Source organism: Onychostoma macrolepis, chromosome 18 (genome assembly GCF_012432095.1).
Source record: "Onychostoma macrolepis isolate SWU-2019 chromosome 18, ASM1243209v1, whole genome shotgun sequence".
In the NCBI taxonomy this organism is placed as follows: Eukaryota; Metazoa; Chordata; class Actinopteri; order Cypriniformes; family Cyprinidae; genus Onychostoma; species Onychostoma macrolepis.
In genome coordinates this window covers 2,761,469-2,778,370 of record NC_081172.1, presented here as the reverse complement: position 1 = coordinate 2,778,370, position 16,902 = coordinate 2,761,469, and the positions used below count along the sequence as shown (strand labels likewise).

Genomic DNA, 16,902 nt, shown 5'->3' with positions numbered 1-16,902 from the left:
TCTGAACATGAATCTCGACATGAATCACAATTTGCAATTGTGATTGCTGAAAAAAATAAATAAAATAAAATGTACGCAACTTCTGTGTCACAATACAAATTAATTTTTGTTGTTGCTTTAAAAGAAAAATGTTACAAAATTAGGGTTGGGTACCGAAACCGTATGTACTAGAACCGAATCAGAACGCAGATTTCGGTGCCATGCCTGAGCGATCGATCATTAGTCAAATGCTTCCTTTTGTGATCTGATGTAGCTTTTTGTCACAGAATGAGGCAGAAAATATGTTCCATAAGCTACTGTAAAAAGAATACATCTTTTAGCAAGGGATTATACATATACTTAATTATTATGAAAATACCAGAGATGGTTAGAATAACACAGATAAACTATATACATTGTTGCAGTCGAGTGTTTATTGTCTTTGTTTTATCATTCAAAACGTTTATATCTTCTGTTTACTCAGTTACAGCGATAGCAATGCCTTTGTCCATATTAGGGACTTCCTGGAGCGTCATGAGTTCTGCTACTTCTGTGACTGGACTCTGTGGATTTTCTGTTGCGAGGGCGCCCTCTGGTGTCCAGTATGAATGAAATAGACATCATGTGTTTATAGTGCTAATGGCCAATCCATCCTTTTTTGGGGAATTTTTATTTATTTATTTTTTATATAAATATCGGTTCAGGCACCGGAACCGTTTTAAAAGTATCGATTTGGCACCGGTATCGATAAAAACCCCAAACGATACCCAACCCTAAACAAAATTAGTTAATATTAGGAATTTCACAGGTTTAGCTTTTGAAATCTGTAAAAAAAAAATAAAAAAAATTGTAGAGTGTATTAATCTGTATGATAATTATAATACATCAGGAACACTAGATGTGGTAAGATAATCCATGCAAGTTGACATTTTCTTTACTTGTGCTTCTGTGAATGTGTAGTAATTCTTATAATTGTAAAAAGAAATCAATAAAATGACAATAATTGTGATTATCAGATTAACCATTATCATGCAGCCCTATATTTAACTGTAAGGCAAGTAATTATTTTGATGAAGGATCAAGACAACAGACTTTTTCCTTTAGAAAAACATGCACGCATGAATCGCTTATAAAATCGGGAATGTTTATAGAGAAAGTAAACCGTTCATCTTGACTTTAATAGGATATTTCTTTTCTATTCTTGCAGAGTTTGTAAATGGGAAATCCCAGCGCATCCCGTGCAATTTACTGCTAGACATGTAAAACACTTACTGGGCGGATGTTGAATCTGATAAACACTGCAGTGAGACTAAATAAGACAGACGTGTGTTTAGTTCTAGCTGGAGTTAAGCTGAGTGCAATAAAAGCAGCTCAGTTTTACTGAGATTGTAAATCATGTGTTGTCAGTCACTAGAACGTGGTGCATCTCGCAGCACATTGTAAAGGGTAGCGTCTGACCACCCCTGGCTCTGAGATACCCTTCTGTGGTTCTGCAAAGGTCAAATTAGCATGGAGCTATGCCTGACTGCATCCCTTTAGAGACTGTCACACTCGCAGCCTCGACATGTTCAGAACGGAGCTGGTTTAGACCGACCGACTCGCCGGTTACTGTGAAGATTCCCCGTCCTCTCCTTCTCTTCCCCTGCGGCCACACTCTTAAAAATAACAGTTCCTTATTGGCACTCAAGAACCCTTTCATTGCATAAATGTTCTTTAGATTATTTAGATATTCTTTACACTGCATAATTTTTTTTTTTTTAAAGGAATAGTTATAAAAAATCCAAGATATAGATGAGTTTGTTTCTTCATTAGATTTGGAGAAATGTAGCGTTGCATCACTTGCCCACCAATTTCGAATGGGTGCCATCAGAATGAGAGTCCAAACAGCTGATAAACACATCACAATAATCCACAAGTAATCCACACCACTCCACTCCATCAGTTAACATCTTGAGAAGATAAGAGCTGCGTGTTACATTGCGTGCTACATTTCTCCAAATCTGATGAACTCATCTCCATCTTGGATGGCCTGAGGTTGAAGACATTTTCTACAAATTTTCATTTTTGGGTGAACTACTCCTTTAAAAACTCAGTGACAGGTTCTTTGGGGAACCAAAAATAGTTTTTCAGTTGCATACAAAAACCCCTTTTTGGAAACTTTATTTTTAAAAGTGCAAAGTGTGACAAAATTGCTTCCAAAAATCTTGTGATAACCGGAAAATATTACCATTTCTGTTTCTCTTTCTGAGACGAGAGAATTGTGTGCAGCTGATGACTGAATCAATTATTCATTAACTTTAAGAGTGCACAAATGTGAGGAACTCCAGTGCTCTGATTTGTCTTTCTAGTGGAGGATCCGGTCTCAGATTAAAACGTGGTCAAGCATAGAGGTCAGTATTTCCCAGTGGCTCTCCTCTGACTCAACACTCATGCATATTCACTCGCGCAACTATGCTAAGAGCCCCGTCAGTAAATGACCCACTAACAACCTACTAACAATATATTATTGATGGCGCCTTCAATGTTCAAAACAGACTATATGGATTAGTTTCATCTGTTTGTGTGGTACATCATAGGGCTGCACAATTATCTGAATATATAAGACTGCACTTACTGCTCATGCAATTAAGTCATTGTTTTGATGACAGCAGTCAGTATTTATGTCAAGTTCAGTTGCATCCAGATTTTCTATTTGCAACATGTTTTCGACAGCGGTTGAGCTCTATAATCAACCACATACTGCTCTGTTGAGAACATGAATGTATTGGCTTTAAATGGGTGTTTTACTATGCTTTACTTTTATTTGTGACTGTCACATGAAAATAAAGGCAACCTCATTTGAAACATCAGGAGGAATTTAACAATTACTGTTCTGATTCTAATTCCATTAATGATTCTTTCTGTACTTTTGAGAAAGTAATTTTTAGACATTTCAGACATGCAATAGAGTGCCGCAGAAATAAGTCCTAAAACTTGGAAATTAGTTGCATTTTTGCAATACTGGTTGCACTGTACTGAAGTCACTGGGTTTTTGATTAAATGCTTGAAATAAGGTCGGTTTAACACAAACTCAAGATATTTTAACGTTTTATTCTCTAACATAAAATACATCAGTGATACCCCACTTATGATTTTTAAGCTTTTGTGTGTCTTGAAAAAGACGACAAGTTTCCAAATGGGACTATAGAGGTTGTAGGGGACATTAAAAGTCATCACTTTGAAAAGGTAAACTCAGTTGCTTTTACAGCCTTGTGTTCATAAAAGCACACTTGCAAACTATTTTAACCTAAATATTCCACTTGTAGATTCTAAATATAGATTAAAAGAGTTGTTGTAAACTTGAATGGTGTAGTTTGTTCATAGCCTGTGTTTAACTTTTTATTTATGGCAATTTTATTTAAGCTTCAAAATTCTTTAAAGTTGTGAAGATTATCATGATGAACAAAATATGTAAAAATCTAACTTATTTTCTGCAATAATACAAAAGCCAAAGGAAAAATCCTATTGGCTTTTTGTTCCAAAAACAAGTCATCCCTGCAGCACTTTATTTCTTCTGCATTTAAAGTCTGTTCTGCATGTATAGCTCTATACGGGAGATTTTATACAGCTGCCTCATACAAAATAAGTGTTTCATGTCAATATTATCAAGTAAAATCAGCAATTATGGTGCAGCCCTACATTTCTAAAATAAATCACTTCATTTTCTGATCTGCTGCCCAAACAACAGCACTTCAGGATGATATTATATTGCTGCTCAAGATCAGCTTTTCAACAAACAACTCCGGGAAATCATACCGCAAGACTTTTTGCAAATATTCTTAAAAGCTGAGCACTACCTACCATCTGGAACCTCATCCGGCCTCTTGCGCTTCTCGTAAACCACAATGATGACCACGAGGATGATGATCTCGGCCAGGACGCCCAGGAAAGGCCACAGCGGGGCGAGGTGACTCCGCACCCGCAGGATGGTCATGGACTCTTTGGAGCCGATGATGTTCGAGGCGTTGCAGACATACTCGCCCGGGTCTGTGCTGATGTCCACACTGATGATACTCAGTTCAGTGAAATTGTCTTTGTTGATGATGAAGAAGCGGCCGGTGCTGTTGTCAATGTCCTATTATGAGAAAATTAAGAGAAAATTCATCTAATTTATGACATCATCTCATCTTCTGTCTATGAAATCAATTTCAATGCGATTCCATATCATGAGGGAGAGTAAATGGTGGCACAATTTTTCTTTTTGGGGCGAGCTATTCCTTTAAATAACTTTTAAGGTTAATATTTTTATTCAGCAAGGATGCATTAAATTGATCAAAAGTGACAGTAAAGACATTTATTATGTTACAAAAGATTTTCATTTCAAATAAATGCTGTCCTTTTGAACTTTCTATTCATCAAAGAATCCTGAAAAATAAAATGTATCATAGTTAACACAAAAATATTCAGCAGCACAATTGTTTTCGACATTGATAATAATCAGAAATGTTTCTTGGGCAACCTGATCTCATGAAAGTGTGTATAAATAGTACGGCAAATAAAAAAAAAAACTTGTGGTATTGATACCAAAAACTTTGCGTATCAGTACCACAAGTTTTTTCTTTTTATTTGGCGTACTATTTATGTGCATTTTCATGAGACCGGGCTCTCTTGAGCAGCAAATCAGGATATTGGAATGATTTCTGAAGGATCATGTGACACTGAAGACTGGAGTAATGATGCTGAAAATTCAACTTTAATCACAGGAATAAATGATATTTTACAATATATTCACAAATAAAACACTTATTTTAAATTGTAATAATTTTTCACATTTTTACTGTATGTTTGATTAAATAATTACAGCCATGGTGAACAGAATGTGGATATATATTATAAATGACTTGCTTACGTACAATGTAAGATCCCCGACCAACTTTCTTGCGCCACATCCACATAGGATGCGGGTATCCCACTGATTTGCAGTACAGCGTCGCATTTTCACCTTCTTTTTTGTTCTCGCTTCGTTTGTGGCCGATGATTTCAGGAGCAGCTGGGCAGAGACAAAAGATTTACCTGTAATGATGCTTTTACAACACGCATCAGGGGCCTCATTTATAAAATGTTGCACAGAAACCATCCTAAAATTGATCTTACGATCATTTCTCGAATGCGTGTACGTGTGATTCATAAAATGAACGTATGTACAGAAAACGCACATACGCGTCTCTTTCAGATGTGAAATCTATGAATGGCAAATGATCTTGAACTTGCGCGCAAATAAATGATTTCAGCTCTCTGCCTTGTAAACGACTCCTAATTAATGTCATTAACATGTAAAATATCACCAGTCAGCATCCAAATTCTTTCATTTAGAACAGCGAGCTGCAAGAACAGCTTACATTTTCAAAAATCTGCAGTATACTCCAACAAGAAAAAGTGCGTCCACGTCAACGCCAGTTTTTACAAATATGAGTACTGGCGTGGATTTAAGCGTACGCACACTCTAAGATCAAATCTGATCGTACACACGCTTTATAAGGCCCCAGTTTTCTATGTCTTTCATACAGTTTACTCATCAAAATAGCTGCCATGAACATATGATCAGGGAAATTGGTATGGTTTGGAGTCTTAAGGACACAATGTTGTTGAATCTCTCCTTATGCTGACTGAACCAGCAACAGTTCATAATTGTACCAGCATCGAGACAAAGTCAGTGACATCAAAACTGACTGCCTTTAATAATACTTCCTAACAAATACAATATCTCCTTTTGAAACAGGATGTTGGGACATGACAAATCAAAGGGTTGTTTAAATAGCAAATTAATATCATAACACTAATCAACTCATGTCAGGGTCAAGGAGTGGGACATTCACATTCAGAACAGCATCTGAAGTAATTAAAAGCAAGAAGTCATGGTTTACAGTGAATTTATAACGGCTAAGGGGCACTGTTATAAAACCCCCTTAGCTGTTATAAATTCACTGTAAACCATGGCTTCACAGGGCTTATTGCTTTTATAAAACAGTTCCATATACGTAGTAAGGTTTCAGAAAATAAAACCGAGTAAATAAAGTATAATGATATTAATACAAACATTATTCTTCTGCCAAACAATGTAGTTCCTCAGAAACAAAATGCAGCATATCTAAACATTCTTAAATCAAAACATTTCATTTAAAGCAAAATTACATAATGAAAGCAAGTCAAAATTCAGTAAACACGATAATTTTTCAGACCCAATTTTTTCTCATTTTAAGCAAAAACTCACTTAATTTTAATAGATTAATACAGAAAACAAGACTTAGGGCCCTATTTTAATGATCTAAGCGCATGGTCTAACGCGCACGCCGCAAGTGCACTCAGGGCGTGTCCGAATCCACTTTTGCTAGTTTAACGACGGGAAAACGGTCGGCGCGGTTTTCTACTAACATGCTCTTTAAATAACCAAAAATATTGCACCATTAACTTTAGACTTTAGACCAGGTTTGAGTTGGTCTAAGGCGCAGTCTATTTTCAGTTCCTCAAAATAGCAACGCGCATTTGCCATTAAACAACGCGGCGCAGGACGGGGAAATGAGAACTGCGTCGGGCTGAAACTAGCAAAAACACTTGCGCCACAGCGGCCACACCTTGCACCGGGTGTGTGATAGGGCCCTTAATATCTTAAATCATTTTGCATTTCAAGTAAATGTTTTATCAATTTAAGAATATTTAGATATTTGTACTGGAAAACATGACCAAAATAACAGAAAAAGCAAAATAGTCTTCTTTTCATAAACTATCAAAATTAAGTTAGACGAAGTATGGGGTCAGAAAAATCTACTTAATTAAAAGGGAAAACAAGTTTATTTAATTACCCCCTCGTGTTTTAAGCAGTTTTCTTGATTTCTCAGAAAATGTCTTCTTATATAATTTCACATCTCAAATAAATGTATCTTGATTTGAGAATGTATAGACATTTGCACTGGAAAACATGAAAAAAATACTGAGCAAGAGCAGAACTTATACAGCATAGAAATAAAAGTCACAAAACTCATATTTTGGTTTCACAGAGTTTTGGATGTGAATTTTAATCATTCTTGCATAACCGTGTATCCCAACACCGCAAATGATTGACATAATGAGATGGCGCAGACTTAATTAAAAGCAACCCCCCGCGGGCGCGGTAATTCAGGCTTTCCCTCTGTGATGTGCTGAGTCACCATCATTCCCCTTCACTGGATAATACACAGCTCAATGTCACAAACCCCACGGCCCAATATTCTCCAGAATTATAAATGCTGCATATGATCGTAACTCGCCTTGCTTGTTTTAACACGCTGCACCTTCTGCAGCCGCCGCTAATCTCTGAAATTGCCGTAATTCCCTCCGTGCAATTAAGCAGGATGAAATGAATCTCGGAGCGTGAACGTGTAGGATGGAGAAGGCGTGGATTGGAACTTGGCTGACATCACCAGCTCTAATTATGGTGCGCACGTGCCTTCTGAGGATAGTGTGTGTGTGTGTGTGTCACGGGCAGAAAAGCGATGGGGAGCTTAGCTCGGCATTATCCTCACTCACAGTGTCTCTGAGACACAATAAATCGGCCTCCTTCCAATTACAACATCATTTATTATACTGTATGTAATAAATGTAGTATATATTATTTTATTGTAAAAACAGTGTATTTTTAATTAAAAATTAATGTATAACTGTCTGTTTCTAATGAGAATCAGCTTAAAGGAAATTAAAAGTCTAAAAAAAAAAAAAAATCTTATTCCTAAAAACAGGTATTTTCTTTTATATGATTTCTATGAAAAAAAACATCAACACAGTAAATAGTATACATTGGTTTACATACTATATATGTATTTATGTATAATGTAACACACACAAATATATACATATAAACATAAAATATAACAATAAATTCCTTCCAATCACAAATGAAACTTCATACTATATATAATAAATAATATTCATACTATATATAATAATGTAATATAAACAGACAGAAAGAAAGATAGATGGATATATTATTAGTATATTATATTAGTATTTGATTGCAAAAAAAAAAAAAAGAATCACATTATCATATTGACACTGGAAAAATAAATCTCGAAAATCCTAAAAATAGGTGTCATTTTCTTTTTGTCAAAATATAATTTCGAAGAAAAAATATATATAGTACATAATATGTAATACATTTAAAACTGAAAACTATATATAATAATGAAAACATGAAATATAACTCATTTTTGTTAATTAGATTTCTTGTGGTGAAATATGCAATTATATATTATTATTGAATAATTATAATTATCCAAAATAAGACATGACATTTTGAGAAGCGACAGTGAGCTCCGCATTCTCCTCTCTCACAGTGTCTCTGAGCCGTTTGTGAATCTTTCTGATCATAAACAGCTCTTTCTCCCTCCTTTCCACCCCATCGCCTGGCGCGCTTTCAAGTCCTGATCGCCAGCGGAAATGTGTGATCAATGCCGGGCAGAGATCGGTAACGGTGTCGGGATACCGATAGCTCCTATGCTGCTATTTGTAGGGCTTCTCGTTTGTCATGAAAGGAAAGAGCTTGTGTAAGCCAAACCCAATGCAATCTGCGACAGATGGAATATATACAGCATAATCGAGACAGGAATTCAAGCAGGGCCAATGTATGGAGTAAAAATGACTCACGTACACGACAGATGGCGCACCGACATCCTTCCTTGATAATGTCTTACCAAATATAAACACATGTAAAAGGTACAGGCCGGGGTTTACCGCACCTGACATGATTTAATTCGATTATGCCACCGTATGGAAGAGCGATCTGTGATTATTGTGCACAAACATTACAGTATATTGCTGTTTAAAAAGACTTGGGAGTGCAGAGCTTGAAACATGCATGCACAGGGCAGATTATGATAGTGGACAGTAAACTCCTGCCATTAGAAACACTGGGAGTGAATCCAGAGCCTTAATCCCAACCCAACCCACCGTGCAAACCTCCATCTGTTGCCTCAGAGTGCAAAACCAGAGAGAGAGAGAGAGAGAGAGAAGGTGCCAAAGACTGGAGCGGCTGGGGGTGAACAGACAGGCTGTATGATGGGCCACATTCAACCTGAACGACTCCCACAGGACGACAGAACCTCATATTCATCTGATATCCAAGACGGGATATTTTTGTCTCATGTCACTGGGCCTCAGGACTTTTTTTTATTAATTTTTTTTAGTATTCGGGTGAATCTCAGATGTGCAGGTCATATTTCAGCACAAAATCAAAGAAACCAATAACACATATTTTGCTTAAGGAAAATTAACATTATTTTTAGGACCGCTACTTTTTTTTTTATGACTATTAAACACATTTAAATTTGAATTACCTTAATGCAAAACATCTGATTAGTTCTTTGTGTAAATTCTATATTTGAATTATATTTATAAAAAGTATTTATACAATATATTAGTATTTGATGTATATTGTAAAAAATATTGTATATTTACAGTGAAAATGAATGTATTACTGTTGTTTGTTTTTAATGAAAATCACATTTGAAAACACTGGAAAATTAAAAAGAAAAACAGTAAATAAATAAACACATTTTGCCCCAAATTTAAATTCTTAATGCAGGAAATCTCATTCTTATTAGTATCATAAAGAAAAGAAAAAATGGAACTTCAAACTATATATAATAAATCATATTCATAATATATATAATAATATAATATATATGTGTAGACAGACAAAAAGATAGATATATTAGTATATTATGTTAGTATTTTATATTCGTATTTGATTGTAAAAATCAGTAATACAGTAATAAAAAATTTTTAAGTGAAAATGAATGTATTACTGTTATCTGTTTCTAATGAGAATCACATTTGAGAACACTGGAAAAACAAATCAATTTCTTATGATATGTCAAAATATGTCAAGTATTTTCACTGTAAATACTGTTAATTCAGGAAATCTCATTCATATTAGTTGAAATGGAAATTACAAATTATTTTAATAGTCCTAAAAACTGGTGTCATTTTCTTTTTGCAAAATGAATAAATATTTAATTGTTAACATAATTTGTTAATTGTGGTAAAATGTGACCTGGTCATGTTTTCATTTACTAACTTGCTCCTTTTTCTGTCTTTGCGAAATGATTAGACATGAAAAAATATTCACCAAAATACTATGTAGCACCGAAACTTGCGCATTGATTCCTGAATTCCTGAACAAAACTGATATGAATAAGCTCATCAGGCGTCTTGTGGCTCCAGTTGTGCATGTAAAGAGATAGAAACAGGACAGGAACAATACGTCAGGATGGGGTCTGCGCTTTCTCATCGCGTGTTTCTAGCAGCAGAACGGAGCTTGTGGCACATGGGAGCTGAATGCTGTCATCTCACAGACTCGGGGCAGAAAAGCCCGGCCAAAGCGGACAGCGACATCAGCGCGTTACGTAACCAGGCAACGCTTAAAGAGAGCCTTGACATAACGGTCCGGGCATGCTCAGTGCGTCTGACGGCCATGTCAAAACAAATTGGCTTAACTGCGAGGAACACGCAGGGAAACTCAGACTGTGTCGGGTCTCGGGGGTTTGTGGCTGCGAGCGACGCTGCCACTGTTTTAGTGGAGATCACCATCCACTTCATAAACATACAAACATTATTTGTGTCATCTGTGGCTCCCACTGTCCAGAAAACGAGCTAATAACCTCAAGAAAATAACCTCAAAACCAGTCAAGGACATGCCTGGATCGTATTTCACCACAAAATATAAATAAATAAATAAATATCATTTATTTAATATGCAAAAACGGCATCAATAACAACAAAACAATACTATATTTGTTTGTCATGTACTAATTTATGCTCATTTAAATTCAAATAAAACATATGTTATTATTCAATTAAAATATTCAAATCACCGTATTAGAGTGTTTTTACTTTAATAAAACAAAGTAATATATAAATAAATAAAATTGTTATATGCAAAAATGGTATGTCTATTTTTGCTTAATTAAAAATTATGATTAAAAATAGTATTTTTTACTGTAAGAAGAATGTAAAAATGTAATTAAGTGTATTCATACTAATTTATGCTTATGTAAATGAAATGAAATGAAAATAGTATAAATAAAAACAGTATTACGGTTTTTACTGTAATAAATCAAATCTATTTTTGCAATATTCAAAAAGAATGGTATATTGATTTGTCAGGTACCAATTTAAAAAATTGAATTTTTTTTATTTTTTTACTGTAATATCATAATTATAATTATATAATTATAATTAATAAATACATTGCAAATAAATTGTAACATGCAAAAATGTTATATTTGTCATGTACTAATTTATGCTTATTTTATTTAAAATAAAATTAAAATTAATATTTATAGAAGTTAAAAATCATAGTATTACTGTTTTTTTAATATAAGAAATTATTGTATTACAGTAAATCTAATGAGAAAAACCATTTAAAAAATAAATAAATTTAAAAAAAGTGTCAAATATTGTCATTCGTTGTATTTTTTTCCCTTCCTCTTTTGAGCTTTTCATTTACTGTCTGAAATATCCAGTCGCAGCACGTTTGAGTCGTTATGAAGTCCAGGCCGGATGGCTGGCATGATTATGAGTGACAGCAGCTATCTGGGTGTCACTATGCCACCCGCCGCGCGGACAAACGCTAACGAGACGCAATCGCCGTCTTCAACCTCAGTGAGACTTCAGGACGTGACTGTCTGGATTCACTCCGGCAAACTGCTGCTCTTCACTGAGTTTATTTTAAGGTGAAGAGAGGCTAATTACACTCCAAACAATACCTAATTATAACACGGGTTAGGTCTCTACTGGATGGCAACAGCGTTTGGATTGTGTTAACAGTATGTTAATGAGTTTTGTGAACGGATTTCTTACCTTTGACCTCAATGGAAGCGTTGGCATTGGGAGCAGACTTAAAGGCGTAGACGCACATGTATTCACCCGAATCATCTGTCCTTGGTTTACTTAACCTACAAAACAAGAAACACAAATCACTGCCAGCTCGAAACTAGAACATCTTCACAAAACTGTTTCCCACTTCTTAAAGGAACAGTTCACCAAAAACTGAAAATGCCTTGTTTACTCCCCCTCATGTCACTGCAAACCTGTAATGCGGTTATATTTGTTCAGCAAAACAATCCAAATCTGAAGAATTAATTTTCTCCCATATAAGCTTATATTGCTTGCACAATATTTCAAGTCTCCTGAAGCCATACAGCATCTTTGTGTGAGGAACATTTACATTTATGCATTTGGCAGATAATTTTACATTGCATTCAAGGTTTACATCAATGCATGCATTCCCTGGGAATCAAACCCGTGACCCTGGTGTTGCAAGCATCGTGCTCTACTGTTAAATGCAGGAACAGATACAAGATTCACAGAATTCTGACTTTCTTGCATTTTAAATCTTGCAAATCAGACATCTTGCAGTTCTGACTTTGTTTCCATCATAAAATTTGAAAAAAAATTGCAACTTCTCACATATCTCACTTTTTATCTCACATCTGACTTTTTTTCTTGCTGTTCTGAGTTTCACAACTTTTTTTCAGAATTGCTAGATATAAATTCAGAATTCTGACTTGTTTTCTCGCAATTCCATGCAGTTCTGTTTTTTTGGTTTCCATCACGAAATTAAAAAATAATAATAATGATAATAATTTAATTGCGACTTTATATCACAGTTCTTTTTTTTCCACAATTGTAAGTTAATATCTTCCAAATCTGCATTTATAGCTTGCAATTCTTATTTTTTTCCCTCAAAGTTGCAAGAAAAAAGTCACATAAGAAACTCGAAAATTCAGAATTTTGAGATTAAAAAGCTGCAATTACCCTTTTCATTTTTTTATCCCATGGTGGAAACAAGCTTCCATAGAAATCTTAATTTCATTCATATAAAAAAAGAGGTACAAAACACCACTAATCCTAATATGTCTTTATACCTCTCGTATGCATACATAAATGTCTTTTTTTTTTTTTTTTTTTTTGAGTTTAACAAATGTTTTCACTATAAACCTGTGAAACCTGTGAAGCAAAGAGCAAATGAAAAATAAGGTTTGGAATGACATGAAAGTATTTTTGTGTGAGCCGTTGCTTTAAGAAATGATATTAATCACTGAAAAAATACTACATTAATAATCATCAGACAGAGAAAGCTATTATGACAACATTTTGAGAAAGCAATTTTCAGGTGGCGGGCTGTGTGGAGATGTGCTTTGGGAAGTTGATTACACAGTGCTAGAGCTGCCGGCGCAGTGCTGTCTGTTCTGAGTGCAGGCGTCTCTGCGGAGCCTGTGACATGCAGTCTGACAGCAGATCGCCCTGCGCCACATCACTCTCGGCCGGCTGACGAGACTTTCTGAAAGCTCTGGTGGGGGGTTTCGCTCTGATCAGACGTCTTACTAAAGAGATTTTGTGCTTAAACATCCTGATTGTCCTCAGAGATTCCTGCGATTGTTACACTAAAATCCTAATCTCAGAAGAGCTCCATTTTACAGACTTCACAGGTATCTGAAATATAGTTTGAAACAAAGCTTCTTCTGAAATTGCAACAATACTGGAGTGAATCGGACAGGTTGCATTTCACCCCAACGTCAAAGAAATAAATAACAGATATTGAGAAATCAGATTCTCAAATCCAAATAATTAAACATATAAATGATGTTTTGATTAAATGTAAATGAAGTCTGTTTTAAGAATCACAGATTTTTGCATTTTGATATTTTTGTTTTTTCGTGCCATAATTTTCATTACTGTCCTGTCAAAAAAAAAAACGTTCATAATGCTATATTCCATATATATATATATATATATATATATATATATATATATATATATATATATATATATATATATATAAAGAATAGAATAAAATAAAATACATTAATATATATAGAATAATATTTATTAATAAAATTATGGAATTAAACAATAGAATAAAATAAAATAATAAATAAATAAACACACACACACACACACACACATGACCCTGGACCACAAAACCAGTCATAAGGGTCAATTTTTTGAAATTGAGATTTATACATCCCCTGAAAGCTGAATAAATATGCTAAGTTTGTTAGGAGAGGACAATATTTGACTGAGATACAACTATTTTAAAATCTGGAATCTGAGAGTGCAAAAAAATCTAAATATTGAGAAAATCGCCTTTAAAGTTGTCCAAATGAAGTTCTTAGCAATGCATATTACTAATCAAAAATTAAGCTTTGATATATTTACAGTAGGAAATTTACGAAATATCTTCATGGAACATGATCTTTACTTAATATCCTAATGATTTTTGGGATAAAAGAAAAATTGATCATTTTGACCCATTGACCCCCGTGCTACTTACGACTGGTTTTGTGCTCCAGGGTTGCATATAATATTTTTGAGAGCTCACCATCAAGAATAATGGGAAAAACACAGTTAGGTAACAGACCAAATAAAAATAAAAATATCTAATTAAAAAAAAATTTACTTTGCAAAGTCACAATATAATTTCTTTTACTTCCTATTTGATTTTGGGGTGAAATATGACACATTTTCATGAGATTCATCCACCTGTCAGCCAGACTAAGCAGTGCAGTGCAGATTAACAGTGCTGGAATACAGAATACATATATTAAACATTTATTTGCAGCGCTGCCTGCTGAGATATTGGGCTTTCTTAATCTATCAACATGGTTCCTCTTTGTTTTTAATAATGTGAGGGACAAGTTGAAATCACTCATCTGTGGTAACAGACAGCATGTCACAGAGAAAAAAAACAAAAATAAAAACAAATTCTTTAACATCAATGATAAACCCAAAGCAAAAAGCTAATTTCCCACTGAAATCTCACTTGAACTCGGTGTGTTTGTGCTCCGTCCTTGTGTTGGGAATCTCCCGTCCGTTCTTCATCCAGAAGGTCTCCTGGTGGGTGCTGTGTGAGTTAGTGAGGTTACACTGAAGTGTGATGGGCAACTCCTGCCCACTTTTAGGCTGCAAAATCTCCTGATCGGAAGCATTGATTCGTGGCTCTGAAACGAAGACAAAGTCCTTGACAATTAGTGAATAAAAGATTATGAGCTTCATGGACATTCATGTTTTCTTCAGACCTTCCTGAATGTGTTCCTGTGTGGGGAACGAAGACAACATATTAAAAATGTATGTTTGCACACCAAAGGTTATGATGTTTAAATCTAATTAATTTACTTTTGGCTATAGGAAGTTTAATGTGTGTCCATTTATAGATTATCTTGATGCTTAAAAAGAAAATTCACCCAAAGATAAAGATCCTGTCATCATTTATTCACCTTCATGTCATTTCAAAGCTTGCTTTCTTCTTTGAAACAAAAAAGACATTCACAGTGAGCTGCTTTTTCCCCATACAATGCAATTGGAGAGGAAGCAGTGACCACCAAGCTCCAAAAACACCATAAAACATCACAAAAATCCACAAAAATCATGTATTTGAAGCCACAGCATGTGCAACCAGCCGTGGATTAGAAAAGCTTGGACATTCGTCTTTAAATCAATTTGTTTTCTACAGAAGTCATTCAGGTTTGAAAAGACACATAAATGATGATTTTTCATTTTTGGGTGAGCTATCCCTTTGAGAGCATATACACCTCCATACTTGCCTGAAATGGGACAAAAATGGCTTGCAATTTATTCTATTTTGACACATATCATAAAATAGACACTGAATTTGCACCTGCAGACAATCAAGAATCAAAAGTGAACATGCAGTTTTGTTCGGACCACAATATGAGCCCCATCAATTGTACACGAGGACGCTTTTACAGCGAAATCATCCATCATCCGCAGTTTCCATTAAATCCAGTTCAACTTGGATTTCACATTTCATGTGCAAGCAGCAAAGTTTCTAATAACAGTTCTGTTTCTGTTCAGCTTATTTTCTCTTAGTATTTTATGGCATATATCAGTGGCCAAAATTTATATCCAGTAGTAATGGTTTACTGTTTCAATCATTTATTGTCTAAAGGACGGTCCAAATAAAATAAGAAAACCTGCAAATGCCCGTCATGCAAGTTCTGCTCATCCTTATTTATGAAATATTACGGCCAAACTAATGATGTTTTTAGCTATAAATAAAACACTAAATAAAATGTTTCATTTAATATTTATTTCATTTAAGTTTTTGAATTACATGGTTTTAACATTACCATTAGTAGTTTGTTTTAACAAACTAATAAATTTAATTTGAGGTATATTTATCAGTCAGTCAGTTCAAAAAATTATGGCATATTAATATTAACTATTTGCATCAATTTGATTTGATTTAAATAATCATATATTCAAATAGCATGAGTATAAATCTGTTCATTGTGAAAATAATTACATTTATTCAATTACAAAGTACAAACATGGTTAAATATGACTAGCTGTGGAGCAACTAATATTCAGTTAGTTAAAATGTGTGAGTTGGAATCAAATTGGATTTATTGATAAACATATGAAGATAGTTATTGTGCATTTAAAACGCATTCAGTTTATTAGTACTACTACAGAACTCTGACCTATTTATGTTTAAACGGTGCAATCCAAATGTATGGAAATGTTATCATTTGACTTACAATTTGACTCCAAAATGTTTTTGGAGTTAATTTTTCTCCATTTAACACATTTTATCATATTAACTGTTTAAATATTCAAATACAGTACATTCTAAAGATTTTCCCTCAAAATTACGACAAAGTACGGCAGATTGTTTCTGGGACTGCTACAGGCTCAAATAGCAAAACATCACTACTTTTTATCCTCATTTAATAAGCTTTTAACTTAAACGTACAGACTTTAATCACTGAGCCGAGCATCCAGGTGTGTGAATCTCTACCGTAGCAACCGCAGCACCCAGTTGGAAAAAACAGGGCGAGGCATAATCTGTGATTGGCTTGTACAGTAAACCTCCAGATATTATTCCCG

General features: G+C 34.5%; 1 protein-coding gene across 2 annotated transcripts in view; it reads right to left on the bottom strand.

Moving 5' to 3' along the window:
• The window catches only part of nptnb (neuroplastin b), a 39,312-nt gene that overhangs the window by 5,756 nt on the left and 16,654 nt on the right, over positions 1-16,902 (bottom strand). For both annotated transcript variants that reach the window (XM_058750881.1, XM_058750880.1), the window contains 4 exons: positions 14,816-14,993; positions 11,851-11,945; positions 4,872-5,008; positions 3,820-4,093 (listed from right to left, as the gene is read on the bottom strand). In XM_058750881.1, the coding sequence (XP_058606864.1) occupies positions 3,820-4,093; positions 4,872-5,008; positions 11,851-11,945; positions 14,816-14,993 (684 nt within the window). The remainder of the gene's footprint in view (positions 1-3,819; positions 4,094-4,871; positions 5,009-11,850; positions 11,946-14,815; positions 14,994-16,902) is intronic.